The 13,424-nt window shown below is 49.7% G+C and overlaps 1 protein-coding gene across 6 annotated transcripts in view; it reads right to left on the reverse strand.

Moving 5' to 3' along the window:
- The window catches only part of WDFY4 (WDFY family member 4), a 267,352-nt gene that overhangs the window by 178,870 nt on the left and 75,058 nt on the right, over positions 1–13,424 (reverse strand). For all 6 annotated transcript variants that reach the window (XM_064487947.1, XM_064487946.1, XM_031460981.2 and 3 more), the window contains exon 14: positions 427–641. In XM_064487947.1, coding sequence (XP_064344017.1) covers positions 427–641 — 215 coding nt within the window. The remainder of the gene's footprint in view (positions 1–426; positions 642–13,424) is intronic.

Consider the following 13,424-nt stretch of genomic DNA (forward strand, 5'->3'; position numbering starts at 1 on the left):
TCTGCAGTCAGGCCCTCACAGCCTCCACCCTTTTCAGCAGGGCATCTTCATATGCCCGGTTCCCTCCTCTCCCAGTCTGGTGAACATCTGCACAGGCTGGGAAGCCCCCCTTGAAGTCCCCCTCTTTATGCCCAGTCTCCCAGCTGTGGACCTCCCAGCTCCACAGACCCACCCTCTGCACCAAGCTTCCCCTCTAGCGCACTCCTATATTGTCGGCAGGACTCTTTGCTTATTGCCCCCCACCGCCACCAAGACATCAGCTCCTTGGGAGGGCTACGTCTGCTCCGTGGGCTGCACACTGCTGTGGACGCAAGGCTCCTCCTTGTACTTGTAGTGTCCAATGCTGGGAAGTGGGGAGGGATCCCGGGGACACCTGTCCCCATGCACCTCTTACTGCCCGCTGTGCACAAGCGCAGCACACAGTACCTTAGCACGTCCGGTTCGATGGCTTGGGAAGCAAGCTTTTCAAAAATCCTGATGAGACCCGACTGCAGGGGGCTGCTGCCGGTGGTCAGGACCTTGTGGCAGGAGGTCATGAGGGTCCTGAGCATCCCCGCCTCACACATGACCTGACGGTTCTTCTCTGACTTCACCAGGGACTGGATGTGACTGGCCAAGGAGCACTGGATCTCCTCGGAAAGCTAAGAGGAACCAAAGAGAGTGGTGAGCCCTCGAGGTCAGCATGTTTTGTGGCCTGCTGTGGTCGGTCCCGGGCTAGGCCTTGAGATGGCAGTGGGGCAAGGAGACTGGGCCCAGCACCGCCTGCGGTTCTCACTGCTGCCCTCCCCGCTTCCTTCTGTCCCAGGTGCCCTCCTCACAGGAGCTGCCAAACAGGTAGATGGCTTAAAACAGACGGCAAACTGGCAGGCGAGAGGCTGCACGTGCCTGGTGTTTAACCCTCATGATGTTAAAACGGATTCTGAATTGCTAACATTTGAAAGTCTGGAGAGTCTACATAGAAGTCCAGACATGCGGCCTCTCTCAAAAGATGGAAAGATCTGGTCAGGCTGGTTTGCCACCCTGTGTCTGTGGAGGAGCAGCTGGAGCTGGTGCCCTCTGGAGGGTCCCACACCTCCCTCCCAGCCCCCGCCCTCGCTGGCAGGGCTCAGTGTTTGAGTCTGCGCCCCTGGCCTAGAAGATGGAACCCTCCTGGGAGGACCAGCCTGCAGGAGGTACCCACACAGCTGGCTGCAGCAGCTTCAGCCCCCTCTGCCTTCACGTGTCAAAGCACACCCAGAGCCCATAAACCCTGCATGCAGTCACAGCTCTTGTGGGAAGCCAATGCCCCGCTTCACCCCTCAGGGGCTGTCTCCCTCCCACCCGCCCTCCAGCCGTCCTTTGCCATCCCTGTGCTAAGCACACTGAGACACACAGACAGCGGCTCTCTTGTTTCACCCCTGCTGGGTCTCAGGTCACTTCACTATCTTTCTGTCCTCGAAGCTCGCAGAACAGAGCGCACAGAGTCAGCTCAGCAAATATCTGAGCCAGGTACATTGTTATCACAATTTTCCTTTCTTCATAAAAGATAAACCCCTGGACTTTCCCGCCTTCCATGGATATATTCTTTTACTTTGCATAAGATCGTCTGAAATGAGAGGGAGACCAGTTAGATCTTAACGGACTTTTCCTGCAATGGAGGCTACAGGGGTTCCACCCAGACCGCCTTCCCCAGGGGAGTGCACCCATCCCCGCTGCCTCCTCTGGAGGTCAGCCTCCCCTGAGAGGTAGCTGCCCTGCCTGGGGGCTCCGCAGTCCCTGCATATATGTTCACGTATGCGTACACGTGTGTACCCTCCCACACATGCATGTACACACATAAAAGTGTGCACAAATAAACACACACAAGACTATAGCCAATGAGGCCACACCCTTCAGGGTTGAGAGCCCCACCCCGTGGGCTCAGGCTGAAGCCAACTTCAGCTGACAGCACATCTTCACTCAGCTCCTTCCCCTGCAGCCTCCTGCTTCCCTCACTCCCCTTTTCCTGAGCCCCTCCCTCCACAAATCCCATGCACCCAGACCCCTGTCTTGGGCTCCACTTCAGGGCACCCAGCCTGAGCCCCTAGCCTGCTTTTCATACTGCCCGCCTTTGCCTTAGGGCCCGGTTTCAAGACAAGAGATCTATGATGATGTAGATCGCGTCTAGGTTAGCCCACCAATGTCACCATAAAGGCACTTACGTGAGAAACCTCTTTCAAATGAAGACTGGCTTCTGGTCCCATGGAGTCTCAGACCAGCTGTCCCCCAACCCCCCTGGGAGCTTCCGTGAAGCCCTGCCCCGCCTCCCTTCCTTCCTCTCCTGTTTCAACAACTGTTAAGGGCCTTTTCAATGTCAAGATTCAGGTGAAGTACTAGGCATTTCAAGGTGAATATGTGCCCGCTCTCAAGGGAATCAGACAGGTGAGGATGGAGTCTCAGCGCAGTGGGAGACATGCTCTGGCGGAGAATTTACTGTCTGAGAGTGGGGAGCTTCGCACACTTCATGGAGTTCTTGGAGTCAGAAAGGAGTCCAAGCCTGGTATCTACTTCCAGGGCCAAAATCTACCCTGTGATGAAGCCATTTCCTGGATATTTCGGATGTGTCACGCCTGGTCCAAGCATTCTGACATGTATAGCTAATGCCACCCCTGTGAGGAACCTTCTGTGTGTGTGGCGGGGGGGGGGGTTACTATTACTATCCCCATTTTACAGATGAGGAAACTGAGCCCAGAGAGAATTATCCAGGCCACACAGTAAGGACAGAGCCTAGCTTTGACTACAGACCCCACGCTCAGAATCACCTCTCTCCACCATCAGCTCCTGACACATGCAGTCATTTGAGGCCACCCTTCCCAGAGATGGTCAAAAGCACGTCTACATCATGAAGGGACAGAAATTAGTAAGATGACATTCTTCCACAGGCTGTGACACAGTTTTGTAGCATACGTTTCAAGGATTAGAATTTACGGTGAGACCTATTTATACTGTTTATCATCAGTTTCTAGGTTTTTTTTAAAACATGAAGGGGTCACACAGCTCACCCTCCTGTCCTCCCCACCTTCCAGAAGCATGACACCCATAGCTCCTACCTCAAACGGACGGCATTCAGTGAAATTTCCATCATTACACTATCTGCAGTGATAATTTCAACTTAAAATTGTAGACTATCCTAATTTTAGTTTAAAACTTAAACTACATTAAAATGGTTTTTTTCAGGAGGACCACTCCCAGATACATTATCTGTTATTCTGCCAGCATCACTGATGTCAAGGAGAGCTCTCACCACTCGAAGAGGGTGGTCCCTGCAATGGGCCAAATGTCTGTGCCCCCTCCCAAATTCGTATGTTGAAACCCAATCCCGTGTGTGATGGTATTCAGAGGTGGGGCCTTTGAGAGGTGTTTAGGTCATGAGGGTGGAGCCCTCCTGAACGGGATTAGTGCCCTTATAGAAGAGACCCCAGAAAGCCCCTCCTCCCTTGCACCTTGTGAAGACAGTGTAAAGAATGCCATGAGTGAGGAAGGGGGTCCTCGCCAGACTCTGAGTCTGTTAGCACCATGATCTTGAACTTGCCAGCCTCCAGACTGTAAGAAATAAATTTCTGTTGTTTGCAAGCCATCGGGTCCATGGTATTTCATGACAGTGGTCCAAGTACACTAAGACAGTTTCCTTCCCTGTCACTGTGGTACCCGCTCAGCCAGCCTGAGCTGGTAGAGGGACAATGTGTAAGCCAACAGGAACCAGTAACAGAAGGAAGAAATGACAGCTCTAATTTGCACTAAACAATTCCATCACTTTAAGAAGCAATTCCACGTGGAAATGTACCCAACCTCCTTGCCTCCCTTCCCCAGATTTTTCTTCTGATGCTCTAAGCAACCCTTTCTGCAGCCAAAGAGCCTGCACCTCTGTCTTCCTTCTCCACTCTTCTCAAAACAGAAAAGCCACTTCCACCCTCTTGCCTAGAACTCTTCCTCTCCCAGAACTTGGATTACTTGGTAACTGCGGTCTTTTAATTTGGGGTGAGAGTTGGGGAGACAGTCTGCATGAAGCAAGATGCAAAAATAACATCGTGATGTATTATTAATAAAATTAAAAAGAAATGTCTACGATCTCCAGTTTTTATTACCAGCTCTTCGCTTATTGCTTTGGGGACTTTTGGCTTTCTTTTCTGTTGTCGTTGTTTTTGCTTTTTTTTTTTTTTTTCTCATCAGAGCAGGAATATTTAAAATCTAAATATGCAAAAAAAAAAAGGAAAAAAGAAAAAGTTTTCAAAAGGGAGAAATAGAAATGCTGATCTTGTCTAATGACGCCACAAGTTTACTCCAAAATTGCCCGATACCCCATAATGGATGAGGGAAAATTGATCTTCCTCATTATCACTGCAGCTCTGTCAATACCAATATCGCCTTGTTTTGAATAAAATGTGCTGGTTTTTTTCAATGTTGGTTCCAGTAAAATGGGGTTTTAGTGAAAACATGAGCAGTAGCAGGAAGCCAGGCTGGTTTCTCCCCCTACAAATGGATTGATTTTCCTAACGCACATTACTTCCAAAGCAGGAAGGGGCTGGTGGTTCAATTAGAACTCAGCGGTGAGCACTCAGGGTCACCAGCAGGCTGGACCGGCGAAGCAAATCATCACGGAGCAATGTGCGCTGTGCGGGCCCGCCTGTAGGGGCTTTCTGCTTTCTCCACTTCACAGTTGAGCCTTCAAGTCTGTCCTTGTCCAGCTGTGGGTGTTTAATCCTCTTTATCTCTTTTCCCTTCCCAGCTTTCTCTCCTGGTCCAGATTAACAAGGCTGGGTCCTGGTGGAGTGGGTCCCTCCAAGGAGGCGTGGGCTTTGGCTACATCACTCCAGAGTGTGTCCTCTGGACTTGTCCTGATGGAGACTAAAAACCATCAGACGACCAGCGTCTGCTTCCCCCAGACACTTAGAAAGAACTAGGAACTTCAATTGAGCTACTCAAATCCAGATTAGTCGCTATTCCAATTGGTCAAAATGTTCTTTATTTGATGATTTTGGAAGAGAGATGATACACCTTAAGCGACCTCAACTCTTCAGGGGTGTCACGGGTAAACAGGACCCACAGACGTGTTTTATTTGACAAGTTGTGGGTCTTATCTTTCCTTTCTTAGAACTAGTTCTCTATATGGGTGTAAACTTTCCATTTTGCACAGTCCCCACCAGCCTAACACACTCGTTTGTGGTACCCACAAGGCTTCGCAGGCAAGGGAGTCTGTGATCTTGGTTTAGATGTGAGAGGGTCCAAACCCCATTGAATCAGTAGAATCCACGTCTAAGGCATGGCTTCCTTGATGCACTTGTATAAATTTGCAACTAAGACTAAGATGCGTGTCGGTGCCTGCTCTAAATCTTCTGCTCCTTTTATGAATTACACACATATGATGGCCAATACTTCCTGGTATTCCTAGGATCTTGAATTATAAAATATTTGTCTCTTTCCAATGTTACTGCCCATCTTCCCCTTTGGTCCCCCTGTACTCTACCCTAGTAACATTCTCACCCTTTGCTAAATACACCACAAGCCCGAAGTTGAGAATGTCCTCTCCAATCCTATCCCTTTGCTGAGGTCTTACTTATTACTTGAGACAAGTCACACATCCTCTCTTCGAAGAAAACTTTTCTGACTTTCCCAAGCAGCACTGTGTCCATGCTTCAATCATTATAAATACCACACTATGACAGATGTCTCTATCTATCCACCTACCGATCATGAACTGTGCACTGCTGCCTGAAACGACCCTTCATCCTGTATCCATAGCACCTGTCTCTGTGCCTCAAATACAAGAGCCGCCCAGTAAGTGTAAGCACAAGGGGACGAAGTGTTCTAGGACGTGCAGGTGCACCTGACCCAGAGGGCTCAGAGGGCAGTCAGAAAAGGTGATGTGCCAACTGAATGTTGAAGGATAATGAAGAGAGAACCAGGCTAGCAGGGGAAATGGTCTTTCTGGGAGAGGGAACCGCATGTGCAAAGGCCACGGGGTAAGACTGAGCATGGCCTTTCAGGGAAAAGCTGGGGATCGCAGGTAGTGGTCAGCTGGGCTCAGTCACCCTCCTTGCCTCCAAGTCCCTCCCCTGCAGTGAGCCTGTGGTCAGCCCTGAGATGCAGCATGAAGAAATCACCAGGGAAACCAGCTGTAAACACCCATCCAGGAGATGCCTGCACAGCCTGGAACCTGAAACATCTGTGGAGAGTTTCCATCACCTTGGACACACCCCCCCCACCTCACCCAACGACAGCCAGAGCAATGGAGCCCAACAGAGGACTCCAAGAGACCCCCACCACCTTCTGGCCAGAATCCTTCCCACCTGTGGCCGCGGTGTCCTCAGGCAGCTCAGAAAGGGAGGGATTCACTTCCCCTGAGGATGCCCTGGCCACTGCTTTGGCCAAAGTAAACACCAGTCCTTTTAAGAGAGACCAGTATCTACCCCGAAGTAGGTACCCACGCTGCTCTGACACTAACTGATGGGAAACTTGGGCTAGTTCCTCACTCTCTCTAAGGCTCAGCTTCCTTAGCTTTAAAATGAGGCTAATGGAAATACCTCCCCCGGTATGTTTTGCTGGGTGTCCACAGAAACAGCACCTGGGGAAGCACTTTTTCTTATAGGACGCAAGTGTTTTCAGAATACTAACCCCTTTTAGTTGCAGTCTTCTTTTCTCACCCAGTATCAGGAAGATGCCTCCCACCCAAGCAGTGGTTTGCACGGCCACCACGCGTCACGCCAGCTCAGCACCAGAGCAGGAACATACGCCTGCCCTGTTCTCCAGTCCCACCACTAGTGACGGGAGCTGAGCTCCCCACGCGCCTGCTGTCGGCAGGCACCCTTCTAAGTGCTTGCATGGACTAGCTCCTTCCAACATCACAGAAACACCATGTCCTAGATATTACTATTATCCCATTTTACAGATGAGGGAACTGAGGCCCGGAGAGATTACAGCCTGCTGAGATTACACAGTGAGTGGTAGGACAGGGATTTAAATCAGGAGAGCTGCTCCACGGCTAACTCATCGGCGGGTGCTAACGCTCGCAGAGCACTAGCCAGATCCGGGTTTCAGGGCTGCCCTTTATCCTGTGGGTCCCATGAGCAATAGCACCTCCAGCCTCCCGTAGGTCAGGAATGTGGGGGAGTGGAATCAGCCTATAACTGGGCCCTTGCAAAGCCAATCAAAACCGCTGACTCAGGGCTGGCCACTGGGTGCCCATCCCATCATGTCTTAGGCCATCCCCTCAAAACTTACAGGAAAAAACGAAGTGCTCATGGCTCTGCCCCACACAGGGGTCACCTGAATTTAGTAACTGGCACACAGTATTTGCCATGAACTACACCAAAGTGGACTGGACCATTTCCACCATCTGGAGAGGCCAGGTGGATGTCACCGGTACATGCAGCCTCACCCAAGGCTACATCCCCAAGTCATGGACTCTCAGAGCCCGTCAGGATCATAGGGTGATCAAGCCCAGTGCTGGTCCAGGTGCCGAACTGTCTCCACTGCAAACCCAGCACCCTGCTCAGAACACCCAGAGCTGAGCTGTTCATGACCTTCACAGCTGTCCACCCAGTTTCAGCAGGTGTATCTTCAGGTGGAGCCAGACTTATTATTTTGCTAGCTGGTCTGTGTTTGTCTTCCATCGTTCCGCCACCAAGAAGCAAGGATTCACCCAGGTCTTACACTCCCAGAGTCTTTTCTCTCCAGGCTACACACTCTGAGATCTGCTGAGTAATCCTCCCACGACCAAGGGTGCTTTTCAAGCCCTTCACCATCTGGTTTCATGCCTCTAGTCAAACACAGTTGTGGAGTATTAAAAGGTTGGTGGGATCATCACCTCCCTTTAGCTGGGCACTATACTTCTATAAATACAGCCCCAAGTAGAATTCACCACAGCAATGCCCCCGCCTGAACAGGGACTATTACTAACCTTGCACTAAACTTCCTAGGACCCTTTCACACATGCGATTCTGTCCTCCCCCACCCAATGCATGTGTATGGGTGTGTGTGTGCGTGCATTAACGCATAAGCATGACTATCTCTGCTGAATTCTGACTCAATGCATTCTGATCTATTGCTCAGGATAGTAGAGACCCTCCCCATTTGTCACCCAAGGGGTAACTCCTCCCCACTTCATGCTGTCTAACATCTGAGCTTCACCCAGGGGTCACAGATAAAATGCAAACCAGGCAGAAGAGAGGACTCAGCCTTTTGATTCGTAAGTGGATATTTACAGTCTGACGTCAATTGTCTGTTATTAATTTATCGATTGTAATGCCAGTTGAAGTATCCCTAGAATGTGTTCCCTTCCATTTTAATATTTCCAAAATTTTATATACTGTGACTCAGAGTCCTAGGAGCAGAGTGGCAAGGCCAGGAGAGAAAGGTAGGGGGTCTGGCGGGACTAGCATCTGATGAGCACACACTGTATACTGCATACTTACAACCACCCTGTCCATTACTCCTCTCAATGGGAAAATATGATAACACTGAGCCTTGAAGAGGTTGCATCAACTCCCTAAGGCCACACAGCTAACGAGCAGCAGCGTAACTGGTGCCCCAGCCCAGGTCTCACTCCAAAGCCCATGATTCTAACACTGCATCACGTCCACATTACAAGGAAGGGCACTTAGTGTCTCATAAAGGGGCGTAAACTGATGGTCTACGGAAGTGTTTGGTGGAAACAGTTTGCCTTTGATTCTATTTCCCCCTAGTTAGACGTCAGTACCTCTAGGCAGGGCAGGTACCCTTCCCCAGAGCCGTGGGCACATCATTCCCCACAGTTTACACCTACGTATTAACTTCACCCCTCTGGCCCCAAGACATTGAGTCTGCAAGCCCTGTGATCGAGGCCAGATCTCTGAGTAGCTGAAATTGAGGTGCAGAGAAAGGAAGCGTAAGTCACAGAATGATGATGGTGAGAGGGGCTAGAAGCCAGGCCGCCAGGTCACTGGCCCAGCGCTCGCCCTGTCAACATCAGCTTCCATCCCACCCCTCCGAGTCCATCGGACCTTTCTCTCCATGCTCTTCAATCTCAATGCCAGGTTACGTTTACTTGCCCTACCTCAGAGGCTACCCTAAGAAGTCATCTGGATTTTGATCAGGATCTGAGATTTTTCCACTTGGGAACAATAGAAATACTTAGGGGATGGGGTTCAGAATGAAAGAGAATAAAAACAGAAATTCAACGTATTTGAAATTTCTAATGTGTTACAATTTAACAAAGCAAGACTCCTCCTTCATCCATTTCCTTGTTGGAGGAAATGGCTCTTTTCAAATAGCCTGCCCTTCCACAGTGCTACCCAGGCCATTACTGCTGTCGATATTTTAGTTATTTGAAACCCATATGATTAGTTCAATGTGTTTGAAATACAGGCTAATTCCAGAAAACGGCGCCCTTTCCAAACGGAGGCGCAAACGAGTTGACAGTCAGATGCAGCCGGGTCTTCCTTCTGCCCCATCAGACTGTGCGGGAGGTTTCGGGGGCAGTGGAAGCTGGAACACACCCAATACCGAGGGGCAGTGCAGACTGACGATGGACGACAGTCTCTCTGATGCCCAGGTCCGATCACACTGTTGTTTTCCAACTGCCTCCCACCCAGGGCTCCCACTTTGCCACAGGGAAGGCAGCTTGGCACAGTGGCGGGGGTCCCGGAGCCTCAGATCAGGGACATCCCACTTAGCTACGATGGTAACGCTGTCACTTAATTGCTACAGATTTCAAATCCTCATCTGCAAAGTGAGAATATTGTTCTTATGAAGATTAAATGGGTTGTCACGACCCAACAGCTCGAATAAAGGCCGCGGACATCTGACCCAGTTAAGCCAGCCCCGGAGCCCCCTCGCCACTTGTGAGGTGCCAGCTCTGTGAGTGGAGGACCATCCTGGATGGTCCAGCCCAGATGACACCACGTGGAGCAGAGATGAGCTGTCCCTGCGGTGCCTGTCTAGTCTCCTGACCCACAGAACCAGGGCACCATTACTGCCAGCTCGGCAGCACTTTGCTGCAAGGTGATAGAAACTAAAGGAGCAATCAAACCCATTTTAGACCAGGCTCCGGCTTTTTCAAAACTGCTGAAAAATACAAAGTGCATTCCATTTCACTATTAGATGGATCCTTATTCATTGGTTTGACAATCACTCTATCATCATTTTTCAGCAGAGGAACAGGAATCAGAAAAAGGACTCCGGTTTTACAAAGGGACATGTGGACATGGCAGGGTTATTATGAAGATTAAACGGTAGGATGCTTGGAGAGCTCTGGCCACTACCAGCAGTACCTATGCCATTCAGCAGGACTTCTCCTGGTGCCACGTGTGCTGGTCGCCCTGCTAAGCGCTCCTGCCTTGCTTCATTGGACCCTCACAGTAATGCCACGGGGAAGATGACATTATTCTCCCCATACTATAGCAAAGACAGGTAGGATCTCAGAGGCTAAGGTTAGATAATTTCCCAAGGTTCTATGACTGTTAAGGGGCAGAGCTGAGATCTGACCAAAGTCTGCTGTCTTCAGAGCCTGAATTCTGCCCTCATGTAGTGGGTGCTCCCTAAACATAGTGGTAACGGTGATGATGGTGATGACAATGACAATGGAGGCAACCCTATAAAGTTCAATTCTCTTAGGATGGAATTCAAGGCCCTTCATTATGTACCGTGAATACCATCCTAAGAGAACTGAACTTAGACCAACCTTTCCTGCCCCACTCACTTTCTACCAACATGGTCCATCTTAGCCCAGCTGAAATATTCAAAGTCCCCAAACGGGCATCTTAATGTGTGCCTCTCTCTGTGTCTGAGTGCCTCGTCCCTCCCTCCTCCCCCTGATCCAGCGCAGACATGTCTTATCTGTAAAAGCCTAGCTCCAGTGTCCCCACCTCTGTGTGGCAAACTTTTGTTACAGTTAAAATGTTGTCCAACTATCTTCTCCACTCTTCTGCCTACCCATCCTCAAACTCAGCCTGTGTTCCTGTGACATTCGCCTCTGAGTCCCCAGTGGCACCTAGCAGCCGTTGAGTATTCATGGAAGTGAATGTATCACGTTGATTGCTCCAACATGCGCTGAGTTCCATGTCTAATAAACTGGACCTGGTTTCCCATCCCATGAGTTCCCATTGTTATGCACACAAGCAAATAACCCTCCACTAAGACCTGAATAAAAACCACATCCCTGGTGGATGTGCAGTGATGTCTGGGACAGGAAAGCCCTCCAGTACTGGTCAGAGTTCTAGCCCGGAGCCACGTCCCTACGGCAAGACCCTCATGGCTGTTGAGCATGCTGGAAAGAGAGAAGGTCTTTCTTCCCAATTAGTTATTTCTTCCTCAGGCCAACTCAGCTCCAAGAGAACCGAGGTGAACTCCACTTCCGCCTTGCACTTAGGACGGCAATGTTCACAACAAAATTCCTACAGTCCAATTTTAATACTGATGATGACACAGAAGTAAAAAAAAAAAAAATCAGTTGGATTATGTTTCCAAGAGCAGCTCACAGTGTTAGCATTTTGGAGAGGGAAAAAAAAAAAAAAAACCTCTTGGTTGTGAACAGAATAAATTTAATGGGGCCTCAGTGAGAAATAAATCTTGACAACCCATTTATGTAGCTAAGTCATTGCTTCTAAAATGATATCTGAACCTTGGAAAGCCATGAGTTTCTCTTCCATAAGGTAGGAAGAGCGTCTGAGGAATGTAAAGTGGTAAGAGTACAGAGATGCTGGGAAGCTTGGGGCCCACCCAAAGGCAGGTGGGTGCGAACTCACAGCCCATCTTTTTAGTAACACTGCCACCTACTGAGACTTCTTTCTCTGCATCAAAATCTACAGTCCTGCAGTTTCGTTTCAGCATTTTTTTGTGTGTGGGTCTCATTTCTCATTTGATTTACTATTCTATTTGTTGTTATGAGCATTCCCACTCCCCCTTTCAGAAATTAATTACTGTAATTATCCAACTTTTAATAGCTGCTGATTTGCCGTCTGCAGAAAATACCTGAGAAAATGCCCTGCTACATTTCATTTGGTATTTGAGAGACAGCGTGCGAGAAATAGACTTTTACTAAATTACGTACAGTGACCTGAATAGAGGAACAGTATCCCACCAAGTGGAAGTCTCTGCGTGCTTCACCTATCCAACTACCATCGCAGGATGAGGGAAAGTTCTTCCCCACACACTAACGTGACAACTCGCGGAGGTGATCTGAACCACAGCTCATCCACAGAGTCTTCATGCACCAGCAGACATTCATCAGTCATCCTCACCATGGAGTTTTGCACAACGTGTCCATCAGCCAACCATGTGGCTGCTAAGACCATCCAAACCACCGGCTTGGTTGTTTTCATTGCAAGTACATTGCATGGTACAAAATACAGCCAAGGAAGCCAGACATCTTCACAATCAGGCGATTGCACCTGGAAAACTGCAATGCCAAGATGTGTGACCCTGCAATCTGCCCCCCTGTTGTTCAAGGCTCAACTGTAGTTATCATCTCTTCTTAAAACATATCACCTCCTTCTTAACTACTGGACAAAGCCAAGCTGGACCCGCATCCCCGTGAACCCCCGTTCTACTACAGAAGCCAGCGCTGTGCAAGAGAAAGACCAGACCTGCCAGCAGGTAGGACCACATTTAATACCAGGTCCAGCAACTCAGAATCCCTAAAGGCATGTAAATCGTCTGAGACTCTCTTTCCCAAAGGCTAAAATGGAACAGTGATACTCCTGACCAAGCATCTATGGGGGCAAATAATCGTGAAAGGGTCCGGCACCGTGCCTGGAACACGGCAGATGCTCAGGTCAAGTAATTTCTTTTCACCTGCTGCTGATTCAAGTGTACATTTCTCAGGGCTTCCTCAACTCTCCCAGCTTCTTTCTTAGAACCTCTGAAGAACACACTTGCAAAGTGAGAGCACTCGCTCAGAATCCACCTCGTTCTGCCACTCGATGCTCCCACTCCTCGTACAAGCTTGTGCCTCACTGCGGTGGAGCCAACAGTGCTGCCGGGACAGGAACTGAGAGTCGCCTGTGTCTCCTCCCTCTTCCCTGTACCCCGTTCATCTTCAGGCCTATGACTCTATAACCGAATAGGTCTCTTGACTCCTTTCTCTTCAAGATGCCACACTAAGCAAGCTCTCACCGTGTGTCACCTGGACTGTAGACAGGGCTTCCTAATTGCTGTCCCCTTTCCCCTCCACACAGCCCCATTCTCGGGCCACCCTCCATGACACAGCTCAAGAGATTTTCATACAAAAACCTGATCGTGTCCTCCTCCACTTACTTGAGCGAAGTTTAGTGTTGCCCTTGCGATAAAAGCCCGCACCCTGGCAGGACCCCAGTCCTCCTCCGCCTGCCCCCTTCCAACTCTCCCCCTTTGCTCCCACCCCAGCAGCCTGCAGGAGGCTCCTTCCCACCTCCTTAAGTGCTACTCACCTCTCAGGGCTCTGCTTCAGTGTC

Source organism: Camelus dromedarius, chromosome 8, assembly GCF_036321535.1.
Source record: "Camelus dromedarius isolate mCamDro1 chromosome 8, mCamDro1.pat, whole genome shotgun sequence".
Lineage (NCBI taxonomy): Eukaryota > Metazoa > Chordata > Mammalia > Artiodactyla > Camelidae > Camelus > Camelus dromedarius.